Consider the following 19,911-nt stretch of genomic DNA (forward strand, 5'->3'; position numbering starts at 1 on the left):
CTGTGTGTGTCTCTACCCTTACTCCCTGACTCTGGCCCCATATATATCTAGTCCCACTGCAGGTGTAATGAGCCACTCCAGCTGCTCTTCAGTTCAAGCTCAGGGTTAAGTGAAATGGACGACAGTTTCCAGGCAGGCTCCAAGTAGGGGAGAATATTGCACATAAGGACTTCTGCGATGAGTTTGCTTTAAGGGAAGCAGCAGGGTGCTGAGCTGCCGCCCTTTACAGATCAAGATGGCTCTGCTCAAGTCAGGGGAGAGGTGAGTCTGAATAAAAACATATGGAAATGTCCTTCCAGTCTTTTGGATCTTCCCTAGTTGCATGTTCACTTTGTTGCTATAGATGTTTTTTTGACTGTTTCCCATAACTCCTACATTTTTCAGCTGCTTTCTTTTTCCATACTTCCTACTCCTCCTAGCTCACTATTTTGCTGACATCACTATATACGCAAAATTGAATTTTTCTTCACCACATCTCCTTGTACCAGGGCATCATGATTTCCCTTACTCTTCCCAAATTTGTTGCAATTTCAGTTGCTTATAGGTTTTTCTTTTAGGCATAATGTTTAGCATGATAACAAACTGTAAAATATGTATTGGTTACATTATAAGGGTACTCTAAAAAGTTACATAGCTTAGTACAAAGTCTAAACACTCAAGCGTCTGTTTGAACCTACACATGGTATCCACAAACTGTTAATGATTAACACCAATAAACACTCTGCCAACACATCTGGTTTTGGTATCCTTTTCAGAATTTCACCCTAGTCAGGTCTGTAAGTGCTTCTCTGGTGGTCCAATGGTAAGAATTCGCCTGCCAATGTAAGTGACACAAGAAACTTGGGTTTGATCCCTGTATCAGGAAGTTACTGTGGTGTAGGAAATGGCAACTGACTCCAGTATTCTAACCTGGTAATTCCATGAACTGTGGAGCCTGGCGGGGTACAGTCCATGGGGTTGTAAAAGAGTTGGACATGACTTACTGACTATACCTCTACCACCACAGGTGTGTAAAGCAAAATAATTTTGCTGCTGGAAAATTTTAAAAGGCAAATTTGGTTTGTTTCATATTTTGATTCTCTATTAAGAGATGACATTTTGGAAAATGCTTAATAATCAACATTTTTTAATTGTGTGATTAGTATGCCTTCTTGTACTCTGAAATAGTTGTTTCAATTGATGTTTGATCAAAAGTGGGCTTCATAATTAGAAAAGTGAAATGACTGGTGTGTGGAGGTTTATGTGTAACATTTGGTCAATAATTGTTTGGCACATTTCATCATTATATAAGTGAAGTTATTCTGATTAAAAAAAAAACAAACAAGCAAACAAACTACCAATGTAACTGGCTTCATTCCTCTTCTTACTCTACATAGGTGCGCTGTTTTAATCCTCTCCTCCTCCAATGTATCTGCTTGCATTGGACAGTCAGATGGGGTGTTAACTTCCTGTTATTTATAACCTGTTAAGGCAGAAGAAAAGATCAGTCTGCTTATTCAGAGGTGAAATAAGCAATGGATCCCAAAGGCCAGAGAGTGAAGCTTAATGATGGCCACTTCATTCCTGTCCTGGGACTTGGCACCGCTGTACCTCCAGAGGTACCAGTACTGGTATGGGGTTGAGATATAAATAGTAGTGGATGTAACATGAGTGGAAGGGACTTGGGTTGTCAAGCAATGAGATCCTGGTTAGCTCCTCTAGCCACGAACCAGGCTAGAATGATGCCCTGTGAAAGGGGAGAGAGCATCCAGTCTCCTCTCTGCATCAGGGTCTGAGGCTCGCTCACCTGCAGATTAGTCTGGGTTCCCCTCCAGTTTCTATCTCTTTCCCAGCTTGGCAGAAGAGGTGAGACTCGACTGTCAAGATCACTGGCTGTCAACTGCTTTGCTTTGAGGGTGATTGCAGTGGCTGGGTTTCTCTGTGTATTTTATTAGTTCCAGAACTCTTACCTCTCAAAAAAGACATGATCCAGAGAAGTATTTGAGGGGGAAGGTCCTAAGGATGAGGTGAATAGGAACTAATTGGAGAGAATTGCTTTTCTACTGTGGGGTGCCTGGTAGGTGTCAGGCAAGACATTCCAGCTGTGTTTTGCTTTGTACTTTGGTTGCTCCTTGGAAACTTCTTCTAATGGAAAATATAGTGTCATTTGAGGGGATAAGCTACCATCTTACAGGCCAGGTTTTGCAATGTATCCTTGGTTGTTTTAATGTCTTTTTATTAACGTGTAGTTTTCAGTGCTTGGACAGAAAAGGGACTAGCAGACAAGTCTCTAGACCTGTAGCCAGAAAGTTTGCTGTCCCTCTTGTCTCTAGAGAATGTGGTTGTGACAAGGTCTGATCCTGAAACTTTCATTTCACTTTTATCATTTGGAGAATAGAAGGAAATATTCATAGGCATTTTGGAAAGAGAAGGCAGGACTTTTTAGTGCAAAGTAGGGTGTGGGGAGTAAAGTGTCCAGGCTAGTACTGAAGCTCACTGGTCCATTGTTAGTATATCCATGAATGCTCAAGTGTTTAAGAAAGACCAGGACTGCACCCAACAAAGGGTGATTACACCAATTATCTACCTCCTTGAAGTAGAAAAGATTCTGACACATGAAAAAGGAATGGAATATTATTCAGCATTTAAAACATAGTTAATACTGGCATTTGAAATCACACAGGTGAACTGGGAGAACTTTAGCTAAGTGAAGTAAGCCAGAAATAAGAGACAAATACTACACGATGTCTTTGTGAAAAGTGAAAGTGAAGTTGCTCAATCGTATCCAACTTTTTGCGACCCCATGGATTGTAGGCTACCAGGCTCCTCTGTCCATGGGATTTTCCAGGCAAGAACACTGGAGTGGGTTGCCATTTCCTTCTCTAGGAGATCTTCTTGACCCAGGGATCAAACCCGGGTCTCCCTCACTGTAGGCAGACACTTTAACATCTGAGCCACCAAGGAAGTCTCTTTGTAGGTGGAATCTAAAATAGTGGAACATATAGAAACAGAGAGTAGAGAAATGAAGGCCAGAAGCTGGAGACAAATCTGTGAGGAATGGAAAGATGTTTGTCAACAGTCTAGACCTTCAGTGATAATATGAATAAGTTGGTGACCTGATGCACAGCACTGTGACTATAGTTATAAATAATGGGTGATACCCTGAGATTTTGTAGAGACTAGATCTTAAGTTTTCTTACAAACCCCTAAAATAAGGTAAGTGAAATGAGGGATCTGCTAACTGGCTTGTTTTTGGTGATCATCAGCAATGAATCCCTATATGAGAGCATCACTTTGTACACTTTGAATAGATACAGTTTTTATTTGGTGTATTCCATGTAGCTTCACTGGTAGACAGTGGTCTCGAAGCTTTCACCTTACTTCTTGATGCTTTTTTTTATTGTTGTTGTTCAGTCACTAAGTCATGTCTGATTCTTTGTGATTCTATGGATTGCAACAGGCCAGGCTCAATGTCTCTCATTATCTCCTGTAGTTTAATGTCTTTACTATATACCTCATACCTTTTTGATTTTTCTTCAAGTATCTTATAGTATAAATCATATTCATGACCACAACTTTATGCTGAGTCCTTTGGGTCCACTGAACCTGGAGGTTGTCTTGGGGTCCTCAGATGCCTGTGATCCACCACGGATCATTTGTGCTATAAGGGTTACTGTATATCTATTTAAAAACTGACCAGGAACGTTCAGGGAAACTGTCATGGGTTCAGCACCAGACATAGAGAACTAATCAAATATATGAAGAAAAGTTGATTCTTTGGAGGATCAAAGCTTGTGCTAGCAATCTCTTAATCATGTGGTTATTCAACTTCTACCTTTGTTGCTTATGTAGATTCCTAAGAGTGAAGCTCTGGAAGTCACCAAATTCGCTATAGAGGTTGGGTTCCGCCATATTGACTGTGCTCATGTGTACCGAAATGAAGAACAGGTTGGCCAGGCCATTCAAAGCAAGATTGCAGATGGTACTGTGAAGAGAGAAGACATATTCTACACTTCAAAGGTGCTGCATGCTGTGTTTAACATGTGTGCTAGTGAGTGTGCCCAGGTGACTATTATATAATAGGAGCATTTGTTTGGTGAACAGTTGATTGGTGAACTATGCTTCTTGGTATATTCTTAAGGTATTAGAAATCCTTGGTGTTCAGTCTTTAAGACTTGGCACATTACTATCATGGGCCCCCATTCCATCATGGGTCAGGAAAGTAATATCCCACAAGCCATGCAGTAAGACCAAAAGAAAATTTCCTAAAGTATTTTTAATAAAATTTTTATTCTTTTATATTTTCAGCTTTGGTGCACTTTCCTTCGACCAGAGTTGGTCAGACCAGCCTTGGAAAAATCACTGAAAACTCTTCAACTGGACTATGTAGATCTCTATATTATTCATTTTCCACTGGCTGTGAAGGTTGGATATATGTGTGATCATATCAATTTTAAATCTTGCGTTAGAATGTGCGACAACTTGCATGGATGGTTGTATTAAGATTTTTCTTAGTAGACTGAAGTGATGATTACACTAGAGTAGAATCCCCCAAATAATCATTTGTGATCATCTTTTTACTGAGCTTCTTTGAATCTGTTACATTCCTCCCAGACAAAGGAGTTAATAATCCAAGACTCTCTGGCAGAAAAACTTGAGGAAGTAGAAATAGCCAAGTTCTGCACACAGTCTTGATTATGACTCCTGAGTCCCTAGGGATTTCATGAACCAAGAATTTGGTGCAGCTGTGGTGAACCTGGCACTGCCTTATATTGAACATGATGAGTTTATCTTGTCTTTCACCCTTTCAAGGTGAGCACATTTGGTGCTGTTCCCTCCGGGTGCGTCTAAACTTCATACCTTTATAAGGAGTTGGGATATTGTCTACACTCTTCCTCAACTTTATGATGAGCTTTGTAGACTGCACTTGGTCATTAAGATTGGTTTACTTAGAAATCTTGATTTCTAGTTATATAAATCAACTCAAGCTATCTAATGCAAAATAACTTAGTGGAGTATGTAGGTGGCAAGTCCCAGACACAGAGAGTTTTGAGGATTTGCAGGACTCCTCAGAAATGTTTCTTTTTTTCTATCCCTATAAAGGGATTACTTTATTTTTACTGAACATTTCCCATTGGTGGCAAACATGACCTTGGGCCATTTCAAAGCTCAGGGTCATAAACATTTGAGAGCATGTCTGGATCTTTCACATTCCATATCAACCTAATGAGAGACTTGCTGGTTCACATGCCTGTCCTAGGGCATCTAATGCTAGAAGGGTAAAGGAAATCTGATTATCTAGCCCAGGTCTAGTTTACAATTTTTATTCTGGAAATTATGGCATGTAACTTACTGCCATTCTCAGATCAGAGACATTTCAAAAGAGCCAAGTACAGGGAACAGACAAAAATCACAGAAGTCACTGGAAGTCCCTTTTAGGACATAGAAAAATTATATATATTGCAACATATATAAGTGTAAGGAATTAGAATAAGGCTCCCTCCTAAAGACACTGCTTACAACTCCATACACAAGTCACTTTGCAAATATTAGTAAGTATAAAGTTATAAATCTACCTCATGGAGGTTTAATTCTTAGTGCCTGGCAGCCTGGCTAAATGTGGAGAAATTATTTTGTCACATCTCGAATATCTCTGTTCCAGCCAGGGGAGGAATTATTTCCAAAAGATGAAAATGGAAAACTGATAAGTGACTCAGTGGATCTCTGCCACACGTGGGAGGTGAGTCCAGGGAGGAGAGAACCAGAGGAGGAACCAGGAGAAGGGGAAACTCCTTCATTTCTTCTACCTATGAGAATGGGCTGTGGGCCATCAGACTCAGTAGTTCATGAATCTAAGGGCTGGGATGCTGAGGTTGTGGTGAGGAAACCATTGCTGAAATGTTCATAGAAAAGAACAGAGGAGGAGAATATGGGACAGTGCAGACAGATATCTCTTTCCTTCCATGTGATATGTCTTCTCCAGAGTTTTCTAAGGAGGAGTTGATAACTCATCTTCTTGTATCATGACCTTCTCCTCCTTTTTCCTTTCTTAAAATCAATGTAAATTCTTGACATGAGACACTTTTTACAGATTTTTTCAAATATTTATTCTTGATCTATCACTCATTTCAAATGACCAACCCTCCCTCCAAGGCCCTGGAGAAGTGTAAGGATGCAGGGCTGACCAAGTCCATTGGGGTGTCCAACTTCAACCACAAGCAGCTGCAGAAGATCCTGAACAAGCCGGGACTCAAGTACAAGCCTGTCTGCAACCAAGTGAGCATCTCGACTCCTCTCCCTCCTGCTCTTTAGAGCCTCCTTCTTGCACTGGAGCCTGATGTCTGTCTGTCCTCCCCTCCTGTTCATCCAACCTTTGTGGTACAGAGGATTCTAGAGTGTAGAGTCGCTGTCTGGATGGTGTGAATAGAATCCCAAATGGTATCTCTATCTGATGTACCTGGATGGAAAAGGTCGGGAGGGCATCCTGCCAAATTTGGGTAGAACCTAGAGCTAGAGGTAGGATGTGTCATTTTCCTGAGATTAAAGGATGACAAGACTGGATGGGAAAATGCCCTGGAATAAACTTTGTGTACCAAGGAAGCCATGAAAACATTGAATGGGAAGTAAATTAATAAAGTAACCAATCAGCTGAGATGGGTGGTAAAGGTTTGTGTGGGGTTCCGATGGCTGATTCCTTAGCCTTGGTGTCTCAGCATTTATGAGTCTCAACAGGGAGCACAGAACAGAAAAATGTGCTGGAGATGATGAAAGTCATCCAGGTTAGAGGGTGAAGTTAAAGGCTCGAGGTGATGCTAACAAAAGATAAAACATTTACCCGGGAATATCTACTGAAATATAGACTACACCTTTTTATTACTCAACTTCGACTGGTTCTCCCATCCACGGTCTGTCATAAAATTAACTGTATAAATACACTTTTCTCTACTTCTCTCTAGATGTTGATATTTCCATTTTACATTTAATGTTGCCATCTTTCATTTAGGCACTTAAAATTTTAATCTGCCTCTGTCATATTAATATTACCTTTTCAAATAATCTGACACTCTTCTCTGTTGACATTCTACAGGTGGAATGCCACCCTTATCTTAATCAGAGCAAACTGTTGGATTTCTGCAAGTCACATGATATTGTTCTTGTTGCCTATGGTGCTCTAGGATCCCAACGAATAAAAGAATGGTATTGAATCCTACTGAAGACAACTGGGAGTTTCCCTGAAATTCAATTTTTAATGAGATATTTTAAAATAGAGTACTCAGATAACTCTCATAAGCAAAGGGGAGAGAGGGGATGGATGGAATATTTTCTTCTATCTTCCTATCATCCAGCCATTTTTCTACACTGTATTAGCTTGTAGACTCATCATTAACAGATGTCTGCATTAAAATCTATATATAATCCCCCAGTTGAAACCAGAAACACAAGCTTATGTCATGATTTATATAGACATTAACTAATAAAACATTTCTAAAAATAGAAATTCCAAGCCTCACTTACCTTGTGTCTAAAACTGGGATAATAATATGCAATTCTCAGGTCTATTATGATAGAAAAAACTAAACTTGAACCATTTTTGTATATATCTAAAGAAGAGTAATGATGGAATAGATTTCTTTGATTTTGAGAGTATTCAATATTTATCAGTACCTTAGGAAACTGAAATTTAAAAAACTCCTTGGTTTTCCCCTTCTGTTCTCTGTTCATGCCTTTGATTATAGACGCAAAATAACCCCTGAGACTTAAAAAAAATCCACGACTTTAGCAATCCTGGTCTCAGGTCATTAATGTATCCAAATAACCTGCAAAGCTTTGTAAACACAGAATGGGACGTGACACGGTTTAAATTCTGATTCAGTTTGTCTTTAGCTAGCCATGGAATTTTTATATCTGACAAGATCCCAGGTGATACTTATGATGCTGGTACACTTTGAGAAGCACTGGTATAGAGTGGACCTACTTGATCTGTTTGGGAAAACTACTCACAAATTGCATATTTAGTCTCAACTCCTCTGGATTTCTGATTTTTCTTCCAGGGTGAACTTGAACCTCCCCATTCTCCTGGAGGACTCAGTTCTTTGTGCCATTGCCAAAAAGCACAAGCAAACTCCAGCTCTGGTTGTCCTTCGTTACCAGATACAACGTGGGGTTGTGGTTCTGGCCAAAAGTTACAACAAGAAGTGAATCAATGAGAACATACAGGTGATGATTGGGGCTCTGGGCAGAGGGCTCCTATGGAATGTCCTTCATGAGGGTCATTCTTTGTCTCTCAAGACTTTCCTTGAGTCAAGATGAATTACCTGTTCTTCCCTGTGCATGAATGCCTTGTGTGTATTCCCGATAGTTTTCTCCTGCTGTGGCAACAGGAGAGGTGGCCTGCCTGGAGAGGGTTCAGTTCTGTTCAATTAAGTCACCCAGTCATGTCTGACTCTTTACAGCCTATGGATTTCAGCATGCCAGGCTTCCCTGTCCATTACCATCTCCTGGAGCTTGCTCAAACTCATGTCAATCATCTCATCCTCTGTCATCCTCCTTTCCTCCTGCCTTCCATCTTTCCCAGCATCAGGGTCTTTTCAAATGAGTCAGTTCTTTGCATCAGATGGCCAAAGTATTGGAGCTTCATCTTCAGCATCAGTCCTTCCAATGAATATTCAGGAATGATTTCCTTTACAATTGACTGGTTTGATCTCCTTGCAATCCAAGGGACTCTCAAGAGTCTCCTCCAACACCCCAGTTCAAAAGCATCAGTTCTTTGGTGCTCAGCTTTCTTTATGGTCCATGTCTCACATCCATACATGGCTACTGGAAAAACCATAGCTTTATTATATGAACCTTTGTCGGTAAAGTAATATCTCTGCTTTGTAATATGTTATGCAGGTTTGTCACAGCTTTTCATAGAAAGAGCAAGGGTATTTTAATTTCATGGCTGCAGTCACCATCTGTAGTGATTTTGGAGCCCGAGAAAATAAAGTTGGACAGAAAAAAGAGATTTTAGTTCCAGTGATTATGTCTGCAATTTATCCTGTCACCTTGTACAAATGATGCCTTATTACCTTCTTTCTCATGGATGAAATTGCATTATGTGATTATTTTAAGCTGTTTGGACTGTCTTAACAAAACACCCCAGATTGGGTGTCTTGGAAACAATGAAAATTTGTTTGTCACATTTCTGAGGCTGGAAGTCTGAGGTCAGGGTGCATTCATGGTCAGGTGAGGGCCCTCCTCCAGGTCACAGGCTTCTCCGTGTATCTTTACATGGTGAAGGGGCCAACAGAGCTCTCCCCAGTATCTTATATGACTATGATATTGTTGAAATTTCATTTTTGAAGGCTCCACCATCATGACCTAATTACCCCTCAAAGACTCCATTTCTAACACCATCCACATGTGAATTTGGGGTCACAAAATTATGGATGATCTTTCACCTCTAAACCATAATGATTTTATTTTGCATTTCCCTGAATACTCATATGGTTTCACCTTCATATATTTAATCTTCTTGAGTTTCTGTCTTTGTGAAGTCCACTTTTGCAAGGTGTTTGTCTTTAGTTTTCTGTGTAAGAGACCATTACTGTACCCTTAGGCAGAGCTGTATTGAAAACTCTCCCCAGTTTTAAGATTTAATGCAGAAATCAGTTAAGCGTCTCTTGATTCTGTGGTTTGAGATACTGCCTGCACTCAGCTCAACTGTTGTCTTCTTGGCTGGGCTCTCTCATGCATTTGCTGTTCAGTGCAGAGCAGCTTGGCAGTTCTGCTTTAGCAGGTGGATATGACTCTTCTCAGAGGATCATGCAGGCTTCTCCATATAGTTTTTCATATATATTTGGCTAGACTGTGGTCAGAAAACTTGATTTTCATCTCAGGACAGCACTGTGATTTCAAGCCAGGGAGTGGGAAAAAATCCATGTCATTGTGATTTATATCAGAGAGGGTTTTGCCTATGTTTTCCTCTAGGAGTTTTATAGTTTCTGGTTTCATGTTTAGAGCTTTAATCCATTTTGAGTTTAATTTTGTGTATGATTCTAAAGTGTTCTAGTTTCGTTCTTTTGAAGTGGTTGACCAGTTTTCCCAGCACCACTTGTTAAAAAGATTGTGTTTTCTCCATTGTATATTCTTGCCTCCTTTGTCAAAGATAAGGTGTCCATAGGTGCATGGATTTATCTCTGGGCTTTCTATTTTGTTCCACTGATCTATATTTCTGTCTTTGTGTCAGTACCATACTGTCTTAATGACTAGCTTTGTAGTATAGTCTGAGGTCAGGCAGGTTGATTCCTCCAGTTCCATTCTTCTTTATCAAGATTGCTTTGGCTATCCGAGGTTTTTTGTGAAAGTGAAATCGCTCAGTCAGGTCCGACTCTGTGACCTCAAGGACTGTAGCCTACCAGGCTCCTCCGTCCATGGGATTTTCCAGGCAAGAGTACTGGAGTGAGTTGCCATTTCCTTCTCCAGGGGATCTTCCCAACCCAGGGATTGAACCCGGGTATCCGGCATTGTAAGCAGATGCTTTACTGTCTGAGCCATTAGGGAAGAGGTTTTTTGTATTTCCATACAAATTGTGAAATTATTTGTTCCAGTTCTGTGAAAAATACTGTTGGTAGCTTGATAGGGATTGTGTTGAATCTATAGATTGCTTTGGGTAGTAGAGTCATTTTTAATATATTGATTCTTCTTATCCATGAACATGGTATATTTCTCCATCTATTTGTGTCATCTTTGATTTCTTTAAGGAGTGTTTTATAGTTTTCTATATATAGGTCTTTTGATTCTTTAGGTAGATTTATTCCTAAGTGTTTTGTTCTTTTCTTTGCAAAGGTGAATGAAATTGTTTCATTAATTTCTCTTTCTGCTTTCTCATTGTTAGTGTATAGGAATGCAAGGGATTTCTGTGTGTTAATTTTATATCCTGCAACTTTACTATATCCATTGATTCAGTTCAGTTCAGTTCAGTCGCTCAGTCATGTCCGACTCTTTGTGACCCCCAGGAGGCAGCACGACAGGCATCCCTGTCCATCACCAACTCCCAGAGTATACTCAAACTCATGTCCACTGAGTCAGTGATGCCATCCAACCATCTCATCTTATGTCACCCCCTTCTCCTCCTGCCTTCAATCTTTCCCAGTAGCAGGGTCTTTTCCAATGAGTAAGCTCCTCTCATCAGGTGGCCAAAGTATTGGCATTTCAGCTTCAGCATCAGTCCTTCCAATGAATATTCAGGGCTGATTTCCTTTAGGATGGACTGGTTGTATCTCCTTGCAGGCCATGGGACTCTCAAGAGTCTTCTCTAACACCATATTTTCAAGAGAACCAATTCCTCAGTGTTAAGCTTTCTTTATAGTCCAACTCTCACATCCATACATTACTATTGGAAAAACCATAGCCATGACTAGAACTAATGAATTGGTTAGCTCTGGTAATTTTCTGGTGGTGTCTTTAGGGTTTTTAATGTAGAGGATCATGTCGTCTGCAAACAGTGAGAGTTTTACTTCTTCTTATCCAATCTGGACTCCTTTTTTTCTTTTTCTTCTCTCATTGCTGTGGCTAAAATCTCCAAAACTATGTTGAATGGTAGTGGTGAGAGTGGCACCCTTGGCTTGCTCCTGACTTTAGGGGAAATGCTTTCAATTTTTCACCATTGAGGATAAACTTTGCTGTGGGTTTATTTTATATGGCTTTAATTATGTTGAGGTATGGTCCTTCTATGCCTGCTTTCTGGAGGGTTTTTATCTTAAATGGATGTTGAATTTTGTCAAAGGCTTTCTCTGCATCTATTGAGATAATCATATATCTTTTATTTTTCAATTTGTTAATGTGGTATATCACATTGATTTGTGAATATTGAAGAATCCTACATCGCTGGTGTAAAGCCCACTTGGTCATGATGTATCATCTTTTTGATATATTGTTGGATTCTGTTTGCTAGAATTTTGTTAAGGACTTTTGCATCTATGTTCATCAGTGATATTGGCCTGTAGTTTTATTTTTTGTGGCATCTTTGTCTGGTTTTGGTATTAGGGTGATGGTGGCCTCATAGAATGGGTTTGGCAATTTACCTTCCTCTTCAATTTTCTGGAAGATTTTGAGTAGGATAGGTGTTAGCTCTTCTCTAAATTTTTGGTAGAATTCAGCTGGGAAACCATCTTGCCCTGGGCTTTTGTTTGTTGGAAGATTTTTGATTACAGTTTCGATTTCCATGCTTGTGATGGGTCTGTTAGGATTTTCTATTTCTTCCTGGCTCAGTTTTGGAAGGTTTTGGTTTTCTAAAAATTCGTCCATTTCTTCCAAGTTGTCCATTTTATTGGCATATAGTTGCTGATAGTAGTCTCTTACGATCCTGTGTATTTCTGTTTTGTCAATTGTGATTTCTTCATTTTCATTTCTAATTTTGTTGATTTGATTCTTCTCCCTTTTTTTTTTTTTTTATGAGTCTGGCTAATGGATGGTCTGTTTTATTTATCTTCTCAAAGAACCAGCTTTCAGTTTTGTTGATTTTTGCTATAGTCTCCTTTGCTTCTTTGTCATTCATTTCTGCCCTAATTTCTATTATTTCTTTCCTTCTACTAACCCTGGGGTGCTTCATTTCTTCTTCTAGCTGCTTTAGGTGCAAAGGTACGTTATTTATTTGATTTTTCTCTTGGTTCTTGAGGTAAGCTTGTATTGCTATGAACCTTTCCCTTAGCACTGCTTTTACTGAATCCAATAGGTTTTGGGTGGTTGCGTTTTCATTTTCTCATTTCTATGCATATTGTGATTTCTTCTGTGATTTTTAGGTTATTCAGAAGTGTGTTGTTCAGCCTCTGTATGCTTGTATCTTTAATAGTTTTTTTTTCTCCCTGTAGTTGATGTCTAATCTTTCTGCAGTGTGATCAGAAAAGATGCTTGAAATGATTTAATTTTTCTTAAATTTACCGAGGCTAGATTTATGGCCCAGGATGTGGTCTATCCTGAAGAATGTTCCGTGTGAACTTGAGAAAAAGGTGAAATTTATTGTTTTGGGATGAAATATCCTATAGATATCAATTAGGTTTAACTGGTCCATTGCATCATTTAAAGTTTGTGTTTCCTTGCTAATTTTCTGTTTAGTTGATCTATCCATAGGTATGAGTGGGGGTATTAAAGTCTCCCACTATTATTGTGTTACTGTTAATTTCCCCTTTCATACTTTTTAGCATTTGCCTTACATATTGCGGTGCTCCTATGTTGGGTGCATATATATTTATAATTGCTATATCTTCTTCTTGGATTGATCCTTTGATCATTATGTAGTGTCCTTCTTTGTCTCTTTTCATGGCTTTTATTTCAAAGTCTATTTTATCTGATATGAGTATTGCTATTCCTGCTTTCTTTTGGTCTCCATTTGCGTGAAATGTCTTTTTCCAGCCCTTCACTTTCAGTCTGTATGTGTCCCTTGTTTTGAGGTGGGTCTCTTATAGACAGCATATGTAGAGGTCTTGTTTTTGTATCCATTCAGCCAGTCTTTGTCTTTTGGTTGGGGCATTCAATCCATTTACTTTTAAGGTAATTATTGATAGGTATGATCCTGTTGCCATTTACTTTATTGTTTTAGGTTTGAGTTTATAAACCATCTCTGTGTTTCCTGTCTAGAGAAGATCCTTTAGCATTTGTTGAAGTGCTGGTTTGGTGGTGCTGAATTCTCTCAGCCTTTGCTTCTCTGTAAAGCTTTCAATTTCTCCTTCATATTTGAATGAGATCCTTGCTGGATATAGTAATCTGGGTTGCTGGTTCTTCTCTTTCGTCACTTTAAATATGTCCTGCCATTCCCTTCTGGCCTGAAGAGGTTCTATTGACAGATCAGCTGTTATCCTTATGGGAATTCCCATGTGTGTGGTTTGTTGCTTTTCCCTTGCTACTTTTAATATTTGCTCTTTGTGTTTGATCTTCATTAATTTGATTAATATGTGTCTTGGAATGTTTCAGCTTGGGTTTATCCTGTTTGGGACTCTCTGGGTTTCTTGGACTTGTGTGACTATTTCCTTCCCCATTTTAGGAAAGTTTTCAACTATTATCTCCTCAAGTATTTTCTTATGGCCTTTCTTTTTGTCTTCTTCTTCTGGGACTCCTATGGTTCGAATGTTGGGGCATTTAACATTGTCCCAGAGGTCTCTGAGATTGTCCTCATTTCTTTTCATTCTTTTTTCCTCTCTGCTTCATTTATTTCCACCATTCTATCTTCCACCTCACTTATGCTATCTTCTGCCTCAGTTATTCTATTGTTGGTTCCCTCCAGAGTGGTTTTGGTCTTAGTTATTGCATTATTCATGATTGATTGACTCTTTTTTTTAAAAATTTTGTCTAGCTCCTTGTTAAATATTTCTTGCATCTTCTCAATCCTTCTCTCTAGTCTATTTATCCGCAACTCTATTTTGTTTTCAAGATTTTGGATCATCTTTACTATCATTATTCTGAATTCTTTTTCAGGTAGACTCCCTATCTCTTCATCTTTTGTTTGGTATGGTGGGCATTTATCATGTCCCTTACCTGCTGAATATTTCTATGCCTTTTCATTTTGTTTAGATTGGTCTGTTTGGGGTGACCTTTCTGTATTCTGGAAGTTTATGGTTTCTCTTTATTGTGGAGGTTGCTCCCTGTGTGTGGGGTTGGACTAATGTCTTGTCAACGTTTCCTTGACAAGGGGAGGAAGAGAAGCTTTTGCCAGTGTTTTGGTGGGTGGAGCTGGATCTCTTCTCTCTGGAGTGCAACGAAGTGTCCAGTAGTGAGTTTTGAGATGTCTATATGTTTGTTGTGACTTTGGGCAGCCTGTATTTTAATGCTCAGGGCTATGTTCCTGCATTGCTGGAGAATTAGCATTGTATGTCTTGCTCTGGAACTTGTTGGCTCTTCAGTGGAGCTGGGTTTCAGTGTAGATATGGAGGCTTTTGGATGAGCTCTTATTGATTAATGTTCCCCGCAGTCAGGAGTTCTCTGGTGTTCTCAAGTTTTGGATTTAAGCCTCCTGCCTCTGGCTTTCAGTCTTATTCTTACAGTAGCCTCAAGACTTCTCCATCCATACAGCACAGATGATAAAACATCTAGGTAAATGGTGAAAAGATTCTCCACAGTGAGGGACACCCAGAGAGGTTCTCAGAGTTACATGGAGATTAGAAGAGGGAGGAGGGAGATAGAGGTGACCAAGAGGAGAAGAGGGAAAATCAAAAGGGGAGAGAACAATCTGGCCAGTAATCAATTCCCTATGTGTTCTTCACAGTCTGGAACACCCAGAGAGGTTCACAGACTTACACAGAGAAGAGGGAGAAGGGAGATAGAGGTGACAAGGAGGAGAAGAGGGCCAGTCAAAAGGGGAGAGAACAATTTAGCCAGTAATCAGTTCCCTAAGTGTTTTCCACAGCTTGGAACACCCAGAGAGATGCACAGAGTTCAGCAGAGAAGCAAAGGGGGAGAGAGGAGATAGAGGTGACCTGGGGGAGAAAAGGAAGAGTCAAAAGGGAAGAGAGCAATGAAGCCAGTAATCACACCCCTAAGTGAAAATGGATACTGAAGATTAGATTCTTAAAGGTACAAAATTGACAGCAAATACCAAAAAGCAAAGATTAAAAATTTAGAGTAGTGGTTAGACTCTGAAAAATACAATAGTAAAAATACAAAACAAAAACAATCACAAAACTGTAAAAAATATGCATGTGAAATTTGCATTAAAAATAGTCTTTTTTTTTTTTTTACAAGGTAATAGTAGGTTATAAAAATGAAAATTAAAGGAGTAATAACTTAAAAATAAAAATATTAAAAAAACTAAAAAAATGATAATAGTAAAAATGTTTCTAGGAATTTCTTTGGAGCTGTTGAGGGCAGTGTGGGGTCAGTTCAGTTTCAGATAGTTCCTTCTTCCAGTTTATACTTCTTCTCAAGGTCTATAGGCCCCTTCCAATTGTTAGTCAATGCTAACTACAGTGTTTTAATCTGTTGCACCTCTCACTTCCAGAGCAATTCCCTCTTCTTTGTTTATTTGGCTTCCTCTGTTTGCCAGTCTGTTCAGTGTCTACTTTCTGCCCGACACAAGGGGATGAAGGTGGTCACCTATTTAGGCTCACTTGCTCAGTTGAGCTGTGGGGAGGGAGGAACACTGCAAACAACCATCACTGGCATGTGTGGGGAGTGCTTGCAGTGTCTGGGCCACAATGGGTTTGCACCAGCTCACGGCGGCATGTGCTTTCCCAGTCTACACTGCTCAGGCTCCATGTTGCTCTGCAGGAGAACTGTCCAAAGCGGGCCCTGGGTGGCATGCACTTCCTGAGTCTAAGCTGCTCAGGTTCAGGTTCTTGTGTACTCCACAAAGGCACAGACTTGGTTGGGCCTGCGTTTTATGCCCTTCCCAGGTCCAAGGAGCTCAGGTGATCAGGTGCTTGGTGAGCACATTGTCCCAGGAGGGCTGTGCATCCTAATCACCTCCCTGGGTCCCAGCTGCTTGGTTTCCAGGGTACTTAGTAAGAGCGCCTTCTCATGTGTGCCTTGTGTCTCTTCTGGGGAGCTGATCTCAGGCTGTGACCCTCCTGGCAGATGTCAACCTTCCAAGAGCCCAGGAAGACTTGGTTAGCAACTGGGAGCCTGCTCACTGTTTGGTGGAGGATGCCATCTCTGGGGCTGAGATTGCCCCTCACCTGGCTCTGGCTGTTGCCTGCCAGCCAATCTGCCTCTGGTAGGGGGGTGGGCCTGTCCGCAGCCAGCTAGCTCTCCTTTGGTATTCACTCAGTCCTTTGTTCTGTGAGTAGGCCAGGCTGTACCTTAGGTTAGAGCTTCTAACAGGAAAGTTCTCTCTCTCTCTCTTTTTTTTTCTCTCTGGCTAACCCAAAGTTTGGGTTGCTATCTCAGGTTAGCTCCCTCAGATTGTTCTCAGGGCATTCAGGCCTGGTCCTTACCCTAAGCATGTAACCCCCACCTCCCTGTTTAGCCCCCACTTGCTGGTGGCAGACATGAATGTCTGGGCTATTCCTTGCTCGGAACTGTGGTTAAGGCACGTATTCTGTGGTTTATTTTTTTCCTCCTGGTTATGTTGCCTTTTGACATTCCACGCCCCCCCCCCCGCCCCAACAGACCTGCTGGTGAGAGGGGTTCCTGGTATTTGGAAACTTCTCCTTCACTACTCCTTCCTTGGGTTGGGTCTCCATCCCTAACTCTTTTGTCCCTCTTTTTGTCTTCTATATTTCGTCATACCTCCCTTTGAAGAGAATGGGCTGCCTTTCAGGGTGCCTGGTGTCCTCTGCTAGCATTCAGAAGTTGTTTTGTGGAAGTAGCTCAGCATTCAAGTGATCTTTTGATGAATTTGTTGGGGATAAAGTGGTCTCCCCATCCTATCCCTCCTCCATATTAGGACTGCCCTGGCCCTTCTCTATTTAACTATTCAGTTCTCTGTACTGTGTTCTTAAAATGGAAAATAAGTGTTCTTTCTCAGAATGGTACATTCATCTTTAAAGATGTCTTGACTGCTCTTGACTGTTCTTTTATTTAAAATTTAGTATCACTTTACTGGTTTCTACAAAAGAATATTTGTTTAACTTCTTGGATCATGCTGTACTGAAATATTAGATCACTCTGGAGAAATGCATTTCTTTAGAAAGTTGAACTTTTCTTTTCATGACTGTGATGTTAACTTTTAATAATTTGCTGTTCTTCAATGTTTTAAACACTTTTCATAACTTTCTCTACTAAAGTGTTAGTTGCTTCAGTTGTGTGTGACTCCTTGCGACCCCATGGACTGTAGCCCATCAGGCTCCTCTGTCCATGCTATTCTCCAGGCAAGAATACTGAAGTCGGTTAGTATTTCCTTCTCCAGGGGATTTTCCCAACACAGAGATCTTCTCCACTAAGGCACAGACATATAGGTTTTGTTAGACTTATTCATAGGTAAGGAGTAAGTTTGAAATCAGATTCCTGAATATGCTTTCAAGGGGGAGCCTTCACCCACACTGCTTCAGCTGAATGCTGTCACCCTTAGGGTGTGTTGGGGAGAGGAAATCAGTCTAATGTTAGCTCAGGTTCAGGTATCAAGGCAGGAGTGTCCACATCAGTTTGTTTGGAAAAAGAAGATTTTAGTTTGTTTCCTGTCACAAGTGATTCACTTAGAAAGATATGGAACTGATGGCACAGTAATGTTAGTGAGGTGGACAGAGAAGGAGAAGGTGTGGGAAGGAGAGGTGAGAACTCAGCAAGGGTCCCAGGTTGTGCTCCTGGAAGCTGAGGACAGACACAGCTTCCCTGTCCCCTCTTCTTGTCTCCATCCAGCTGGAAAGTCCTCCAGTTCCCAGGGGAAGGCTGGCTCCTTGCAGGGAGAGGTTAATGTGATTCTTCCTTCCTTCCAGGTGTTTGACTTTGAACTGACTCCAGAAGACATGAAAGCAATCGATGGCCTCAACAGAAATATAAGATACTATGAATTTCTTATGTAAGTGACTGTTTCACAAACACAGTCCCTTTTGTTTATTTGTTTGTTTTGTAGCAGAGAGGTGAGCAGGAGAACTAAGCTTTTTAAAAGCTTAAGTCTAGAAAGACAGTTCTGATTTCAAGCATAGGAGTGAGCCAGTTGCTTCCTGCAGACCTCAGCCCAGAGGATTCCTCCAGGGCTCCATCCTTGATCAACAGAAATGTGATTGGCGAGTAGGACAGCCCATCAGTAAAATTCCCACAGTTGACATTGTGATGAATAAATTCACTACTTTGTGCCCCTAAGCCCTGTGCCTGGTGTACTTCCTCTCAGAGCCCAGAGAGCCAGGAAACACAAAGGGCACAGTGCCTGCAGCCCACTATTCTTTCAGGGACCAGTGAACATGTTTAATTTTTAATTCTTTTTATATAAGGAAAAATGTTTATATTAATCATAACTATGTTATAATGAAGCCAGAGTTCATAAATGAGTCCATCTCTTTGTCTTCCAGTGGTGTTGGTCACCCTGAGTATCCATTCTCTGAAGAATATTGATCAACTCACTGTGGTTCTTCGATAACTTCTTACTTCTGGGGTGGTGAATAATTTTGTGCTTGATGAAGAAGTTTAAATAAAGTGTCTGAACTTCTGAAACCATGTCTTTCTTTTTAAAAATGAACAGTTTATGAAATAGCATAGACTTCAAAGTAAGAATATTCTTTATTTCCTGTCATTGAAATAATGCATATACATGACAGAATATTTAGATAAAGAAGGGACAGGATAGGAAATAAAGATCAGTAGTGTTTGCCCATTTGATAATACTTACCTTTGGTGCATTTACCTTGTAATTTTCCTAGACACATATGTGCATTTGTTTATTTACAAAAACAAATAAACTTCATTCTACAGGTTATATACTTCTTTTGAAACATAGCCTAAGTATCTTGATAAGCTAAAAATATGATTTAAAAAAATCCAGTATTATATTTTGCTTCCTGTATAGCAAGCAGCACATCTTAGTCATTTATGTAATTTCTTATTTGTCTGCCCATGCTCAGCATTTTGATGAATCCTTACATATTTTGAGTTTATTCAGTGGTCTTTCAGCAAAACTTTATTGACATTCTTTAGAAAAACATTGTCATATCAACAAAAGTCAATAAGTGAAATGAGAAATGTCTTGAGTCTCATGGAGAATGAGACTGTGAATGAAATCAGGAGAATTTTTTTAATTTTTATTTTATTTTTCTTATTAGTTGGTGGCTAATTACTTCACAACATTTCAGTGGGTTTTGTCATACATTGACATGAATCAGCCATGGAGTTACATGTATTCCCCATCCCGATCCCCCCTCCCACCTCCCTCTCCACTCGATTCCTCTGGAGAATTTAACTGTTAGAAATGGGTAGTGTCTGTTGAGATAATTCTGCACAATCTCTCCCATTTCTGTACTTCTGTTAGACAGAGGCATCAGCTACACTTCATTCCACACAGCTTTTCCTTTGTACAAAACAGCCTTGAAA

At 40.1% G+C, this 19,911-nt stretch overlaps 1 protein-coding gene across 3 annotated transcripts; it reads left to right on the forward strand.

The window, feature by feature from the left end:
* The first annotated feature begins 277 nt into the window (after positions 1–277).
* Positions 278–19,034, forward strand: LOC122681817 (dihydrodiol dehydrogenase 3-like). Of its 3 annotated transcripts, none has more exons than XM_043884283.1 (9): positions 278–1,610; positions 3,832–3,999; positions 4,288–4,404; positions 5,642–5,719; positions 6,133–6,255; positions 7,067–7,176; positions 8,031–8,196; positions 18,324–18,406; positions 18,897–19,034. In XM_043884283.1, the coding sequence occupies exons 1-7, from the start codon at positions 1,515–1,517 to the stop codon at positions 8,176–8,178; spliced, it is 840 nt and encodes a 279-aa protein (XP_043740218.1). In that variant the 5' UTR covers positions 278–1,514; the 3' UTR covers positions 8,179–8,196; positions 18,324–18,406; positions 18,897–19,034. The 3 variants fall into 3 exon arrangements, with proteins under 3 accessions (XP_043740218.1, XP_043740220.1, XP_043740219.1); XM_043884284.1 differs by having other exon boundaries at positions 281–1,598; XM_043884285.1 differs by lacking the exon at positions 7,067–7,176 and having other exon boundaries at positions 279–1,610.
* The last annotated feature ends 877 nt before the right edge of the window (positions 19,035–19,911 follow it).

Source organism: Cervus elaphus, chromosome 23 (genome assembly GCF_910594005.1).
Source record: "Cervus elaphus chromosome 23, mCerEla1.1, whole genome shotgun sequence".
Taxonomy (NCBI): Eukaryota; Metazoa; Chordata; class Mammalia; order Artiodactyla; family Cervidae; genus Cervus; species Cervus elaphus.

What these genes read in the sequence shown, in the direction of transcription:
- LOC122681817 (XM_043884283.1), top strand. Translation starts at nt 1,515, where the DNA reads ATGGATCCCAAAGGCCAGAGAGTGAAGCTTAATGATGGCCACTTCATT. An exon ending in ATTTTCCACTGGCTGTGAAG is followed by an intron (nt 4,405 to 5,641) that starts GTTGGATATATG and finishes TCTCTGTTCCAG; the next exon opens with CCAGGGGAGGAATTATTTCC. An exon ending in ACAAGCCTGTCTGCAACCAA is followed by an intron (nt 6,256 to 7,066) that starts GTGAGCATCTCG and finishes GACATTCTACAG; the next exon opens with GTGGAATGCCACCCTTATCT.